This window comes from Varanus komodoensis, unplaced genomic scaffold, assembly GCF_004798865.1.
Source record: "Varanus komodoensis strain SLA01 unplaced genomic scaffold, ASM479886v1 scaffold9, whole genome shotgun sequence".
Lineage (NCBI taxonomy): Eukaryota > Metazoa > Chordata > Lepidosauria > Squamata > Varanidae > Varanus > Varanus komodoensis.
In genome coordinates, this window is record NW_025336598.1 from 26,883,590 (window position 1) to 26,899,177 (window position 15,588).

The following is a 15,588-nucleotide window of genomic DNA, read 5'->3' on the forward strand; positions in this document are numbered from 1 at the left end:
TCTGAGTACAATAGTTTTTCTTTATTATCTAAAAAACATAAACAATTGAGTGCAATACAAATACAATGAGTTGTACTGTATTGTGCTTAGAACAGCCAAACAGGGAAGTCATAGAGAGGACATTTGGAGAGGTTTCATTCACAGGGTCACCGTAAGTCAGAGACAAATTGATGGCACATAGCAACATAATAATACAGTGAACAGAAAGTGTGTCATACGTTAATAAATAGTCATAAAAAAATAAAAGCCATCAAGGATTATTTTCTTACTATTATTTTCTTCAATCTCTGTAGAACTATGATACTGATCTTAAGAATAATTCTGATTAAAATATCTATGGCTATGTTCTGAAAGAGAGCTTTATGTTCCACATCACTTAGATGGATGGGATACAAGAGCTGCATAGTAAGAAAGGATAACCTTTCCGGTCCCGTTTTCCAGATGCCACACGCAGGTTTCAGCTTTGCGTGGGAGTGTGTCAGTCCTGGATCTGAAACCATAATGCGCAGTGATTTCTTTTTTAACGCTTATGGATCTAGGAGCAGGTCCACAGTATTGAGTATCTAGGCCTAGGACTGAGTCCAGTATTGCCAGCCCTGACTGGCAGTGGCTCTCCAGGATTCTTTCCCAGCCGCACCTGGAGATGCCAAGGATTGAATCCGGGAACTTCTACATGCCAAGCAGGGGCTCTGCCACGGAGCTATGGCCACAGAAACAGAGCCAGACAAAACAAGGAACGAGAACCTGTGGCATGCTGAAATTCACCAGAAACGGAGGCTCCAGTGCCGGAAGGCCCGTGCTGCACTCGGTGTGGAAATGCAGTACAGAATCCATCAGGGGTAGTGCCTTTATGTTTCAACAAGATTCCCATCATAGGCCAGATATTAATGTCAAATATCTTAAGATTTCCCCACTGAGACTCAATGTTCTGTTCAATAAAAAAAAAAGCCTATTTCTCAAAAGGCAAGGCATCAATGGGATGATCTCTGGAATGCTCCGCTTCCTCTCGACTTCTCTTTAGTTCGTTTGTCAACACTTTGCCGATGAGATTTCTTGGAATGATCGACTCTTATCCACCCGCCTTCTCCAGCCCTGCTTTCTTCTCCTTCTCTTTTGGGTGTACTTTCAGTTTTCACAGGCATCCCCGGTATCAACCTGGGCTGCTGCGGGAAATGGCCTTGCTTTCTATCATGTGACCTGGACAGGTGCTGGTTCTGGCCGAATGCTGGCTGGGAAGTCCTGTGGAATTTCTCAGTGTTCCTCGCTGCTGCCTGAGCCCCTCCCTGGCTCCTGGGAAACCGCCTTCCAGGGGCGGGCCAGCGGTGAGGAATGCTGCCGTGAGAACTGCTCCGGCTCCTCGCTTTGGACTGGTCTCCTTCGGAGGGGCTGTCAGAAGCAGCACTGGAGGTGCTGCTTCCCTTGGAATTCAAATGCAAAGATGAGAGGTACATTGTCGGAGAGGAGCTCCTCGACTGGTTGAGGGGGGTGATCTGGTAGCTTATGGGGACCTTGTTGCGTCTCACAGCAGCAGCGTAGGTGTCCTGGTGCTGGAGGTACGGCAGCAAGTTGGGACTGCGGGGCCGGGGACGTTGCAGGGAAGGGCTGCTGGACACGTGCCGCAATTTCACAGCGTTAATCCACTGACAGTCGACACCTGAAGCAAAACAAAGGGCAGCATCAGTGTGGAATTCCAGGCTGTGGTCGAGGTCTCTTGTGTCCGGAAGGCAACGCAAGAGACCCGGGCTCTGGGATGTTCCTCCCACTCAAACGCAGCTGCCACAACTCCCAGTTTGCCTGAGCAACCACAGTGATGTGTGTGCATGTGTGTCAACCCAAGGAGAGTGCAGCTATATAGGTGCATTTATTGATCACATTTTTATTCCACCAATAGCCATTGCATGGAATCACCCTTGGGCCTTTCTTTGAACTGTCTCCTTTAGCAGGGAGTCTAGACTGGATCTGGTGTGCTCTAGCTAAGGATTAGAAGCGTGATCAACCAACACATCCGGAAAGCACCAGACTGGGGAGGCTGGACAATTCAAATTGCAGTTATTAATTCATGATAATGATGCAAGACTTTATTCACCCCTTTCACTGGGCAGATCCTGGACAGATTAGTATCTGCATACACTCTCACACATGTGTTGGGCCTGAGCTGTAAAAATCAGGGCCTGGGTCTCTAGCCTCAGAAAGTATTAGGCCTTGCTTGGCATGAGTGCCAATGCTGCTGCAGAGTTACCTCTTGCTTACCTTAGCAGGGGTTGTTTTCCAAAGACCCTGGGAAAGATGGCCAAAGGATTAAACATGTAGCTGTGTTTGGCCAGGAATCCCATCTTATCAGCCCAATTAATGAGCTTCTGCTTGGTGTTACGATTAGCTTAACGAGCTCGTGCCTTGTACCACTGACATTCATGGAAAACCTCAGGTGTTATGACTTGCGGCTGGCTAACGAGGATGGGAACCTTCATCCTTCGTAGAGTCCAATGAAGGAAGCTACCTAAAGTATACAGTTGGGCTTGGTGATAAGGTAAACAGGTGGATGCAGGCTGCCTAGTCCCTGCCCCTTTCCCTCTAGTAGGCTATTAAAGGCTAGCAATTTCCCTTAGGGGGTTGTTCAGACACCAAACACCCTTGAGGGGCTTTGCTGACCCTCTTAGAGGTTGGCAGCTCTTACCTGGCAGGTTCATGCTGAGCATTGCCAGAGCTTGGCTTGCTGAACCCTTTGAGATGCTAGCGTTTTGGAGTAATTTGCCTGTCTTTTCAAGAAAAGCAATCCTTGGACCTAGCTTACTGAATTCTTGAGGTCACTCAAACCTGTAGCCCAAAGTCAAACCAGAACAACACACCACATATTTATGTAGAGCATTGCAATTTTCTACTGCCATTGCTTAGATCAGACCTTGGCAAGGTCTTTGAGGCACAAAAATGGTGCTGCTTATTCTGTAGGATGGACAAGTTAAGAAGTATGAGCAGAGAGAATTCTGAATTAATGAAGGCAGAACAGTTTCTACCCATTAAGTGTACAAGCGACCTGTTCCCTCTGTGGAGCACTTTCAGCCTTTGCTGAATTACTGAAGATATATCGGAGTCTGTACAGATTTCCAATGTTCTTTTGCAAAACTTTGTCCTTTTTGACTTACTGGAATTGGAGCTGCTCAACTGGTTGCTTTCCGAGTTCAGGAGCAGAGTCTGTATATGGAGCTGTACGGACATCACCACATCCTGAAGTTTCACTTTACTCCACTGAATCGGCTGGATATGTTTGGTGGATTTGGGGGATCTGACATCGCTCTGTGAAAAAGACCCAAGTCAGCTGTCACTTCGAAGGGACGCGGGGAACTCCACAATGCTCAGACAACAGGTATCCAGGGGCTGAACTGATCGTGGCGACATCAAGGCTGCCATCAACTGGTATGCGGGGTTGCTTTGATGCCCTCCCTCCACCATCTGACCTCAAAGGATGTGTGAGTGGTGCACCCATGGCAAGCGACACTTTCTCTCCTCCTTGCCCCACCCGCCAAAAAGTACACTGCACAAAGGCAGTATTTTAATGGCCAGCTTTGAACAGAGCCATTTAGTAATTGGGCAATCGTGTGGTGCTTCAGTAAATAACGCCTTCTGCTAGCAAAAGTACGCACCAAGGACGACCTGTTGCTGGGATCCCTCGCGGCTGCTTGCCTACAGTCACAAGCCCTTTCATCCTGCTGTCAGGCTCTGATTCCTGTGAGGAGCTACAGTCTGAAAGGGACCTACGGTTATTTTTCCTGTTAGCAGAAAGCGACTGTTCTTCACTTCTGAGGCACACGAGGGCCAGAATTTTCCTATATTGCTCGCTCACTGCTTGAATCCATGCCACAGGACAGAGCTGAAATTTCAATTATTGGCCTCAGTGTGAAATATCCCATTGGTCTTTATGAAACACTTTTTTGTAAGTATCCAAAAACCTACTCATACAAAGGCTAATTTCCATCCTATTATACATAGCTAAATTGCTTCTAGGTCTTATTTCATGTTTTCTTTCTCACCCCTTTCCCTTCTCCTGTTGTTCCTCTGCTCTGCTAATTAGCGTTTTGCCAAAAAGGTAAGAAAGAGGGTCTCTTCAACAAACACCACCTACACCGACCTTTACTCAAAGAAAAAAGTAACTTTTTTTAAACCTAAGGGAGCAAGCTTTCGCAGCTAGGAACCTGCGCATGGTTCCTGAAGACAGTATTCAGATTTGTATGAGCAGTTGTTAGTTTAAAATTAATTACAGTATCTGGCCATTCCTCGTTATGATGCTATATGGACAGAAGGAGCAAACTGCTTTTTTTCCCGCAAGACACATACCTCGTAAGTCACTATACATTCCACAGTTTGATCTTTTTCTATTCCCACAATCCATTTCTCCATCACAAATGGTGGCTGCAAGAAAGAAATCAAGCTTTTACTGGTTTTAATGTTTTTTAGTCTATTTTACTGATCACCCAAGAACATCTCAATGTCCACCCTATAAAACAAAACCCCCAAACAAATGAAAACAATAAAAGACAAAGCACAAAAGCTAGTCCATAATGTCTGGTTTGATTTGCACATCTTCCATTATTCCAATCCTGATAAAATCTGTGAGTGCATTAATTTGATTGCACAATGCGCTATACAGTTGCCAGCGGTGTAACAACTTAGCTGTTTTCTTACTTCCTGGATGCACTTCTTTGAACAGTGTAATTTTATTCATGAACACTATACACCAGGTGTTACTGGGCCACTCCTTCAGCTAAAGTTTCCCTTATTCTGCTGACTTTTCACTACCATACATTGGCCACGCCTCTACTGTTTTTTATGCAACCAGCATACAACCTTGTAGTGTATTACTGCTGCCAATAAGGTACACCAGCCAGCCAAACACATCTGCTGGGCTGCAACTGCAGAACGCAAAAGACACGAGCTCTGACCCCGGGCTTGGATCCTGGTCTGCACAAGCTGCCGGCTTCCTCGGTTCTCGCCCTGCTCCTGCAGCCCCCAGGCCAGGCCCTGCCTCTGGCCCCTGGAGGGGTCTTTTGCCAGGCGCGTGCGCATGAGGATGCAGAAAAGCCCTGTGGCGGGAGCAGCCCTCTCTGCCTGCTGCTCTGGGCCGGCCCAGGCTCTCAGGCCTGCCGGCCTATTGGCTCGAATCCCACATACAAATAAACCCCCTCCAGGACTGCGGGAACAGCCTGTGAGGGCTGCTCTGTGCTCTAGCTTGGGCCGTGCGACAAGCCATCTTCTGGCGGTAACTGGCATGGGACGGACCTGGGGGCTCGTCTAGTTGCAGACTGGTCTCTGAGACAACGTGGGGCGCAAGCGAGCATCATGCCAGGGCAAGGCAAGACGAAGCAGGCCTTGTGTGTTGCATCGCTGCAGCAGCCGGCACACAAAATAGGCACCGCTTGTCACTGGCCTCCACCCGTCTCTAGCCCTAGAATGTGATGCTGACCAGGCACCACTGGGCAATAGTTGTGCACATTTTCCACCACTCCGCCCTAGCTTCAGAAGGATGGCCAGCATGCAATGTGCATATTGGGGCAAGTTTAGACAGATAAAGCCCTGGCTGGGGATGGTGGGAACTGTAGGCATTTTTTCCTGCCTAACTTTGCATGGATTGAGTCTTTAGTCTTCCTTTGGTAGACACCGAACTAACAAGGGATGTCTAACTACCTTCTTCACTGGTATCTACAGCCAGTTCCCTTAAAACATTCAGAATGTAGGTATTGCTTATCACTACCTTAACTTTAAAAAAAAAAAAATCAGGGGACGCCTCAATGTCTTTTTTTTTTAACAAAGTGCTTGAAATGTCATCAGTAATGTAGAGAACAGAGTGTTTGAAAGCTCTGAAGGTTTAATGTGGAGGTGCAGTAAATTAGAACAATGGGTTTCTGAAATTACATGTACATTTCACTGAGCCATAAAAGTAAAGAAGGTATTTCAAAATATGGTTAAAAGCAGATTCCTTTGCCTTGCAATGATATAAGGGACCAGACCCACACTTGGACAGTACTAAGGGTTTGGACCAGCTTTTCTGGTGCTCCACTTGGGTGTTACTGCAGTGTCCATATCTTGGGCCTGGCAATGCCCCCTGGGAATTCTGATAGCTGCAGTCTGCCACCTTTGGAGGCCTCCAGACTGGGAAAGCTCAAGTGGGAGTAAAAATGTACCCCCTTCCAAAGCTAGGTTCTGAAGCCTGGTCAATTTCAAAAAATAAAGCCCTCATTAATGCTAAGCACATCTTTGGAATCCAAAAGCAAGCAGAAGGAATATACTCCCTGACAGGCAAACACACACCTGAATCATAAAGAAATTCTGTTAATTTTACCGGATGCTATCCTTTAGTACGCAGCTGTCAGCCGAAGAGGAAAAGATCATCATTTCCCTGGTCATGTGGGCCAATTCATATAATTCACAAGAGTGAAAGGCAATTTGTGGCAAGCTGATTAGAAATAAGGGACATCGTGGATAATGTCATGTGCTAGAGAAGGAAACCGTTGGAGATAGGAAAAGAGTAGAAAGAGAATCCAAAGGTCAGGCAGCAGAATGCCATGACTCCATTTGATAGTGCTCTTTTCTGCTCCCTGAGGTGGAAGTGAGACCTGCCCATTGAAAACAATGGAGAAATCCAGGGTTTTAGCATCACTGTCACTGAGCAGCTTTTTGTCCACATAGAAACTAAATGGAGCAGTAAACACAGGAGTTCATGATTCTTTTAACTAAGGGCTTATTTGATATGGAAAATATGTGGTGGGGGTTTTTTGTCACAGAGGGGAGGATTTTAAGCATGTATTTTAAAAGTGTCCTGCCAATGTCAATACAGTCCATTTTCTCGGTTAGGGTGACAACTCTGCAGCATTAAAGTTGTAGGTGGAAGTGGAACTGAGGCCAGTTTGCATCTGCAGGCCAGAGCAGGTATCCCGAAGGTCCTTCAGGCTGTAGCAAAGGCCAGTCAGCTCAAATTGCAGGTCGTACGGAAGGTTCCAGATCCAATGGTTAACTGCCCTGTCCTTCACTGACCTGCATAAGTGTTGTACTTTCAAATGCTGAAGTACTGGAAGGAAGGAAGGAAGGAAGGAAGGAAGGAAGGAAGGAAGGAAGGAAGGAAGGAAGGAGGGAGGGAATTACAAGAGAATATGGATACCTATCCTTCCTTTTATCTTTCTGATTCTATTCATGGGGTTTTCATGGCAAAGATACTGGAATGGGTTGCCATTTCCTTCTCCAGTGGATCACCTTTTGTCAGAGCTCCCTGCTATGACCTTGGTGCCCCTTGCACGGCAAAACAATCTTGGGTGCCCCTGTACGGCAAACAATTGAAGGCAAAAGGAGAAGGGGATGGCAGAGGTTGAGGTGCCTGGATGGGGTCACTGGATGGGTGTGGGGTTGGGCATACTCTGGGGGATGGTGGAGGACAGGAGAGCCTGGAGGAATGCTGTCCATGAGGTCGCAAGGAGTTGGACACGACTTTGCAACTGAACAAAAACCTATCCTTCCTGCTCCCTTTTGGAAAACGGGTTTGGAAAATTCAGTCAGAACTCTGCTAGACTCCTGGTGCAAGATTCCAGTTTCCATCAGATCTTTTGTAAAGATAATGGCTCTTTATGGCTCACTGGTGCTCCAAACCTGAGAACCCTCTGCAGCTTTCAGTGCAGGAACAGGGATGGTCAGCACTAGAAGTCACCCATCCTGAAGCAGCTACGCTACTCTGCAGCGAGGCAAAGCATTTGAGGCTTCTGTAAAATGGATGCTGGCCAGACCTCAGGAACTGAGGCAATCGTGGGCCACACTAAATATCCCTGCCTTGTTTCCAATTTTATTACCAATTGCTGTCGATGGTCAGTCGTTTATTTTTCTTGCACACCTTGATGAACACTCTTATGTTTGGAACTGGTCTGTGCATTGACTGATGAGCCACTGAGTTTGTTATGGAACCAAGAAATCACACACTTTAATTATAGTGTCTAAGTCTTCCCATTGCCTCATTATTAGCATAATTGAAAAGGGAATGTTTAACAAAAAATCTATTATGATGGAAGCCTGCAAAAGGGGGGGGGTCGGTCTTAAAGCTGCCTGCAGAATGAGTTTCTAGAGGGACAAAAGTCTCCTGCTGCAGTATTTTAATACTTTTGTTTGAGATCTGGGCAGTTGTGATAGCTGCAAGCCCATAAACAGAAGCTTACCTTTGCCATCTTTAAAATCTCTGCATCAGGTAGGTGTGTGTTAAAAGTCACATCTTTTATGTAGGTTATCGCAATCTCTTCCCCATCCATCTCCATATACATTTTCCATTTACAGTCCTAGGATTGAAAAGGAATTCAAGATGTTAGCACTAGAAATGGAAACAATTCCTTTCCACGCCTGCTCCTCCTCCACATGTACATACAGATTCAAAGGCTCACAGCTACAAAACCCAAACGCAGCAGCTGGGTTGTAATTTGGAAGGTTTTCAACTATCTGCGAAGCAAGAAATGGTCTTCAAGGAGTAAGCAAACCCGAGGAGCGCAAAACTGAAGCACTATGGGCCTATCTCAAACAAAGGTCACGCACCAGAATTATATTACTATTTACATTTGGGATGTGTTTTCTGGAAAGGATCAGAGAAGATACTTGAACTATGTACCTTTTCTGCCAGGTGATGGCTATTTCTGAAACAAATGTAGAGCATTTTATTTTATAAGCCAAAACAGGCAAATTGGCAGATCAACAGCAAGCTAATATATCTGGAGTGGCATTGAAACATGAGATTTCAAAGCCTCCCCTGCTCTCATGTGGCTACATTCTTTTTATGTGTTTATTTAAAATATCTACATGCCACTCCTCATGATCAAGTTACAGGGTGGTATATAAATCCATTAAAACAATAATGCATATATAAAGATAAAAACAACTGCAAGAAAATCTACTTTTTCTTATATATATGAAAATACGCAAATTCCTGGATATTTTATTCCATCTTTCCTTCCAGCATATGGGGAGGGCAATTACCCCATTTTATTCTCTCAGTGGCCCTGCAAGGGCACGCCTGAGTCAAATTCAGCCAAGCTGCTTCCACACTCACCTATTCTTGGCTCTTTCTTTTTTAACAGAAAACCGAGGCAATGCCCATGATATCTTTGCAACTGAGTCTTCACTGTGCTGATCCGTCTTTTTAAGACTTGAGTTCTAGCGATTTTTACACATTTTTAAGCTGCATTTTCTGCACCAGGCTGTCCAGTGCAGACTAACAAGAACCATTGAGGCTTTTCAGCATACCGATACCTTCAGTGATAAAGTTCCTATTTATAGCTGAAGTGGGCAGAAGTCAAGGTTTGCAGGATCTTTTCTTTATCATTACAGCGCGATACCCCACCCACCCTTTGGCACAAAAGACATTCACGTAGATTTCTGAGGCTACCGATTTGCTCTGAAAAGAGAACGGAATGGAGCTTGCAATGCATCCCTCTTTATAGCAAGCCTTTTTCATGTCAGCTGTATAATTTAGGGAGAGGAGGAAGAGTCATTTTGCTGCTACTATTTTTAAACAAGTCAGGGAACCATTTTGATCAAGCGCAATCCACCCAGATCCAAATCTACTGTCCACCTACGTTGGTTTACAGGTCCTGTCCGTTTTACTGCTTCCTGTTGATTGTGGCCCCAGGAATTAATCATGAATAGCCCCTTGCATTTCACACACCCTCCTCCCACAGGAAGAGAAACTAACATTGGGGTGATTAAGGATGCAATCCTATGTATGTTTATATTAAAAAGGGGCCTACAACTCCCAGTTATGCTCCAGTCAGTTATGTTGGAAGCTGTAGGGCTTTTTTCTGTCTGAACATGCATTAGATTGTGCCTTAAGAGGTTATTCATTCTACAGCCAAGATCAAGCAGAAGAAATAAACAGAAGTTAATTACAAGGAAACTTTTAATTAACATTGCAGTGGAGCTTTGCTGAGTGGATCTTACAAGTGAAGATTTGGAGCATTAGGAAATAATTTGCTTGTAAAGTGAGGAATGTTCAGCTTTTGTTTTAATTCCACTTCCAGATCATTACAGAAAATGAATGCCTTAGCAGTGTGGAAGCAAGCCCAGTCAGCCTCTAGCATGGAGCCAAATGCCTATGCTTCTCTCCAATGCTCCATTACACCCAAAATAGTTTTTATTTGCACACCTCCAAAGAAAATCTAGATATTTGGAATAAAACTTGACAACTTCAACATGTTTAAGAATGGCAATAAAAAAACAGGTCTGTTCTATGTGATCCAACAACAAAGGTCCTGTTTTTCATCAAAACCTCTCCAATTTTATTTAAGACGTTTATGTGCTACCTTTTCTAAGCACATGCAGCTGAAAGAAAAAGAAAGGATTTTAAATCTTTAAAACGATGAAAAAAACCAGTAGTGAATAACCATTCAGTTTCAACAACACTTGTTACGGTATGGACCAGCCGCCTTCTGGCACAGAAACAAGGCAGGTTTGCACGTATCACTACAGTCGGAGTAATTCACTAGGCACTGCTGCACAGCAGCCAAATAAAAGATCCCGGCCACTACATGCCTCCCCTGGGGCTGGCTGCAAGGCCTGCCCTCCACAGAAGAGCCCTCAGACCCAGTCAGCACTGCTCCACTACCTCTTATAGAGCCAATCCATGAATAGATATTTAGGGGATCTGAAATGAGGCGGCATGGCCAGCATAAGGCAGAGCAGTTCCACGTAGATGGTTGAATATACGGTTGAAATATAATCCATTTGTTTATAATTAGAGTGTTGCCCTGGTTTTAATTAATTTTAGTGTTTTATTGTTTTATATAAATGTTTTAGCAGTTATTTTAATGTAAATCATAATGTGCTACTTTTGCTTTGTTTTTTTTTAAACCTCCCATTTTAAGTCTGCTGCATGTTCTTTTTTATCTTGTCAGCCCTGATATTTTATATGCAAGTATGAATAAATTTGCTCTGCCCACTCCATTTTTCACAACCAATCAGATGGAATTGAAGGCAGAAGCGGTGGCTGTTTGATGCTAGTGGCTGAGCATCGCCAGCCCTACCCGTGCCCATTGGCCGTGCTAGTATGGGGGGGGCGGGTCCAACACGTCTGGAGGGCAGCCAGTTGGGAAGACTGGCCCACATTATGCAGGGGAAAAACATGGAATTTCACAGAACAGCCAAAATAGTGCAACTGCGGCTTAAACAGCCTTTTCCTCCTAAGTGGGAAAGTGATGGACGCAGCATCCACAGTATAATACAACCTCCATCAACCTGGTGTCCCCCAGATCTGTTCATCTTCCAGGAGCCCCAGTCGTTATGGCCAATGTTCAGGGAGACTAAGCTGTGGTGCAAAACACCTGGAAGAACCCTGTTAGAAAAGGCTGGTCTGCCTTAACTTTACGGTGGAATAAATGGCATAATCCTTTAAAAGCTCTTCCAACAGTCCTTAGATGAACTGTGTATACTGAACTCAGTTGGAAAACAGGGAAGAAATTATTAATAGATGCCTTGTATATACAACAAGAAAAAATGGGACAAAATAAAATGAGAAATCCTCTGTTAGGCAGCAGTTAAGACCCAGTTACAAAGTTATATCTTTTTAGGATTTTTGAATGTTTAGCCTGTATCCTGTGGCCCTTTTAAATTGTTTTTATAGATGTTTAATCCACTATGTTTTAATTGGTTTTTAATGTGTTTTTACTCTGTTGGTATGTTTTACATTGTAAGTAGGAAGGCTTTGGCAATTATAGTCAGCCTATAAATCTATGTAAGTAAGTAAGTAAGTAAGTAAGTAAGTAAATAAATAAATAAATAAATATCTGGTACAAATATATGGGAGTTCCTGCAGTGCAGTCCTAAACACATTTACTCAAAAGTAAGGCCTTCTAATTTCAAGGGGACTTGCTCCCATTTTAGTCTGCCTCAGACTGTAGCCATAGGACATTGAGGTAGATGGTGATACTTCCTGCTTTTCTTATCATAGATTTCTGAAATTAAGATCAGAATTGGCCAGTTATAGGACAAAGCGGAACAAATTATGAGTATTCATTGGTATACTAATACAGAGCCCAAGTTCCAGAAAAGTGTCATAAATGTGATCAAGTCCAACTAATAAAAAACAAAAGGAACAGTGATTTCCTGTTGAAATGGGCTTGCTCAACCAAGATACCATGGGGAACTTTGCTACTGGATAAATTGGATAGGCAGGATAAACAGATTTTTTGTTTGTTTGTTTGAAGAGTCACACATTACCTAAAAAGGCTGTTCTAGAGTTGCAGAAGGTGCAGAAGGCAACCCAAACAATCCAGTTGCTGAAGTACAATCTTTGGCATTCTTTGTGTTAGAAAAACGGTGAAGAATGGTGGCTTGCCTGCAGAAAGTTCATCCCATGAAGCAGAATAGTTGGAGGTTCAGGAGAGGTAAAAGGAAGTTTGTCACAAATTACATATAGCTGGACTATGGTGTTCACTATCACAGGATGCAGCAGTGGCCACCCATGTCGAAGGCTTTAGAAGGGAAATGGAGCAATTTGTGGAGAAGGCTATCCATGCTGCTGGTCCTGATGGCTGCAGAGCAGAGTATGGCCAGCACCGAGGCAGTGCGCCTTCGCTGGGGGACTTGCGTAAGAAGTGCTCTTGCCCGAACATGCTACTTGAGGGCTTAACACGGGCATCTAGCCAACAGACTCAGACAGGAGTTTGTTCTGACTTGGCGGAGCCTCTTTTATATCCTACCTGTTGTAACACTACCCCAGAATTTGGCACAATTCAAGCTAAAAAGACAAACAGAACTCCCTCACATGGCCACTTCTCTCGCTGAGCATCTGCAGTTAAAGCTGCATCTATCAAGTGATGCAAAAGCTATGGAGGTTCCTTACACTTCCGTTCCTTACTACACTGACTGCACAATGCTGTACTAGACTGACTTATGGTGGAACAGCTCTAGGCGGTGAAAAATAGGCCTGGCACAGCAAGAACGTGCTCAGCAGGTCCAGGGCTGCCCTATCGGCCCTTTAAAGCCAGCAGGAGGAGCTGCAGGCAGTCTTGCTCCCACTCTCCCGTTCTGCACCGCTCAGGGTTTGCACAGCTCCTGCTTCGCTGTGCTTCACCCGAGAGCATAGCCCAAGCAGTACAGATTATTCCACCTGTTGTCCTAGATTAGGGAATTTTAAGCCACACGCTCTGGCCTGCAATTTAGCTCATTCCTTGCCATTAGTTATGTTGGTGAGGGAGCCATGGAGATTATTGCCCAGAATTATTGACTATAAGCTGCCCAGCTTTGTTGTAAATACTGCTGAGAGATCATACTTGCTTTTTTAACACAGGTGTCCCTCCTTTCCATTATCCAGATGTTGAACCTTGCAGTGGAAACGAACAAGCAGCAATAGAATTTGGCCAAGTACAGAACAGAAGATGTTTAACTTTGGGGTAAGCGATTTTTTGAAAGAGGCCTCTATTTAGAAATAATTTGAGGATTTTTAGAATTATGTTTAGTTTACATTACAGTAGACCAGAAGAGCAAAAAGAGAAGGGAAAATACATTAGACGGGGGAACAGAAGTGCCATCAAGCAACTGGATATTGAGAAACACAAGCTGTAATGTGAGATAAAACAAACATGAAAAAGCACGATCATGCTGGTATTAAAAGTATAGCATGTTGATAATTTAGGCCGCCAATAGCTCCTTTACATTTGCCGCTATTATCTCTCTCAGCTGCTGAAACCTGCTGTTTTAAAGGCAGGAAGAGTTAGAACATCTATAGAGTTCGCACCTGGGTTATTTATCATTAAGGCTAACTCTGCAACACTACATTTTATTATGCCAGCCTTAAAGGGAGATAACACAAGTATGGTTAATTTGCTTCTCTTCTTTATATATAGTGTCATGACCCACCACTGCTTTGTCCCATGGGGTGGGGGGGGAGAGGGAGAAAGGGAGAGAAGGAGAGGGTTTGGTTCCTTTTTTTCAGCCTAAAAAGAAATCTGCAAGAAACTCTCCCTCAAAATTCCATTAATAACCTCTTGTAGCGTGTTTAGGTTGCAGGGTCTGGAACTAAGCATGTTTTAATCTCTTTCAGCAAAACAATGTCTCGTAATGATGCACAGGACTATTGCTGTACTGCGGAAGAATCATACATAATTCAGCACCTTTCACTTGGCACCACTGTGATATCCTCATTAGCAGTGGCTCACAGTGGCTGTCAGATGGTGTCCATGCGAACGCAGGCATTATATTGTCTTTGAGATGTGCAGCTGCTTCCATGACACTGCCAGTATATAAAAACATGACGCCAGTTTGTTTTATTTAGTGCTAAACCTTCCAGTTTGTAAAAACAAGGCTGACACAGAGCCTGACATGAGGCAGTGAAAATAATTAGCTCTCATTTTCTCAGCCTCCTATTTCCTTCTCCCTGCTGTGTTCCCTTTCCACTAAACCACCACATGTCAGTCGAAATGGGAGGCAATTAGTGGGCTCATTTCAGTCCCCACAACTGTGCTGAAAAGAAAGTATTTATGATGGCACAATGAACAGCTGAAAGATTAAATAACATTTGCCTTTTGAAAAGAAAATGACTTCTAGCTAAATGGGCAATTTTTGATTATTCTCAAACAAGCTTAGAGTAGTTTGGTTTTTAAAAAAATACAAGAAAGGAAAATGAGTCATTTTTAGGTGAAAGAATCAAATAAAACTTGACACAGTAATGCAAATAACTGATGTTTTATTGCAAAATATGTAAATGTGTTATAGCCTTAACAATGGCCCTTGTCTTGGGTCAAGGAAGACTGCTGCCAAGTAAGCGCCGGTATAGAAAAGGGTGCTAGGCAGGAGTGGGCCGCCGCCGCGGCTGCTCTTAGTATTATTTTTCTGGATTTTGCCTGAAAAAATGGTTTTGGGAAATTCGTTACAAGTGATAAACAAATGGAGCGAAGCACTGGCCTCTGGCAGGGCTTTGAGATTGCCAGGGCCTGAGCTTGGTTCAGGCAAGCATCCCAAATTGGTTACAGTTGTGACTGAGAGAGGAAGAATCGGTCCCTGGTAAGATTAAAACAGGCAGATTTTGGTTAAATACGAAGAAATCATGCTTTGCATGCTCTTCTCTTTGTCATGTGGCAAAATTTATGCATAATGATGAATTGCTTAGGTACTGGAAACTGTTGTTTGCCTCCAGCAATTTTAAAACAGCAGGCTTCAGTTGGCTGCAGTAGACGGAATTTGGAGTCGGAAAATTATATTTCAAGAGGCGCTGCAGCGGGTTTCAGGGTTTCCCATTGCCTAAGTGACTGCAAGAAAGATGTTTTTAAAGTCTCGTAGGCTGAGCCTCAGTTTCTCTGCAACGCCATTTAATTGCTTATACGGGGGCTGGCACCCTTGAACATCACAAAATAGCATGCTGAGCCAGCAACGGAGGAAGATTAGGATGTTGCGGTAGGCGAAGATTCAGAGCGGTCTGTTTAAAGGCAGGGTGCCTAATCACAAGCACTTTCTCCTATTTGAAGGTACAGATTCCATTTCTGGTGCATTCGTTATTCTGTTTTAAGCCTTACAGAAATATCTTTTCAAGCCTCCAGACTTTTGTTTCCTTCAGCAAAATACATGCGTTAAACTTCACAGAGT

At 44.1% G+C, this 15,588-nt stretch overlaps 1 protein-coding gene across 1 annotated transcript in view; it reads right to left on the reverse strand.

Moving 5' to 3' along the window:
* The window catches only part of MAP3K20 (mitogen-activated protein kinase kinase kinase 20), a 115,941-nt gene continuing 100,353 nt past the window's right edge, over nt 1-15,588 (reverse strand). The window contains exons 19-22 of the mRNA XM_044418202.1: nt 8,187-8,303; nt 4,330-4,404; nt 3,141-3,291; nt 1-1,654 (exon numbers count right to left, since the gene is read on the reverse strand). Coding sequence (XP_044274137.1) covers nt 972-1,654; nt 3,141-3,291; nt 4,330-4,404; nt 8,187-8,303 — 1,026 coding nt within the window. The 3' untranslated portion in view covers nt 1-971. The remainder of the gene's footprint in view (nt 1,655-3,140; nt 3,292-4,329; nt 4,405-8,186; nt 8,304-15,588) is intronic.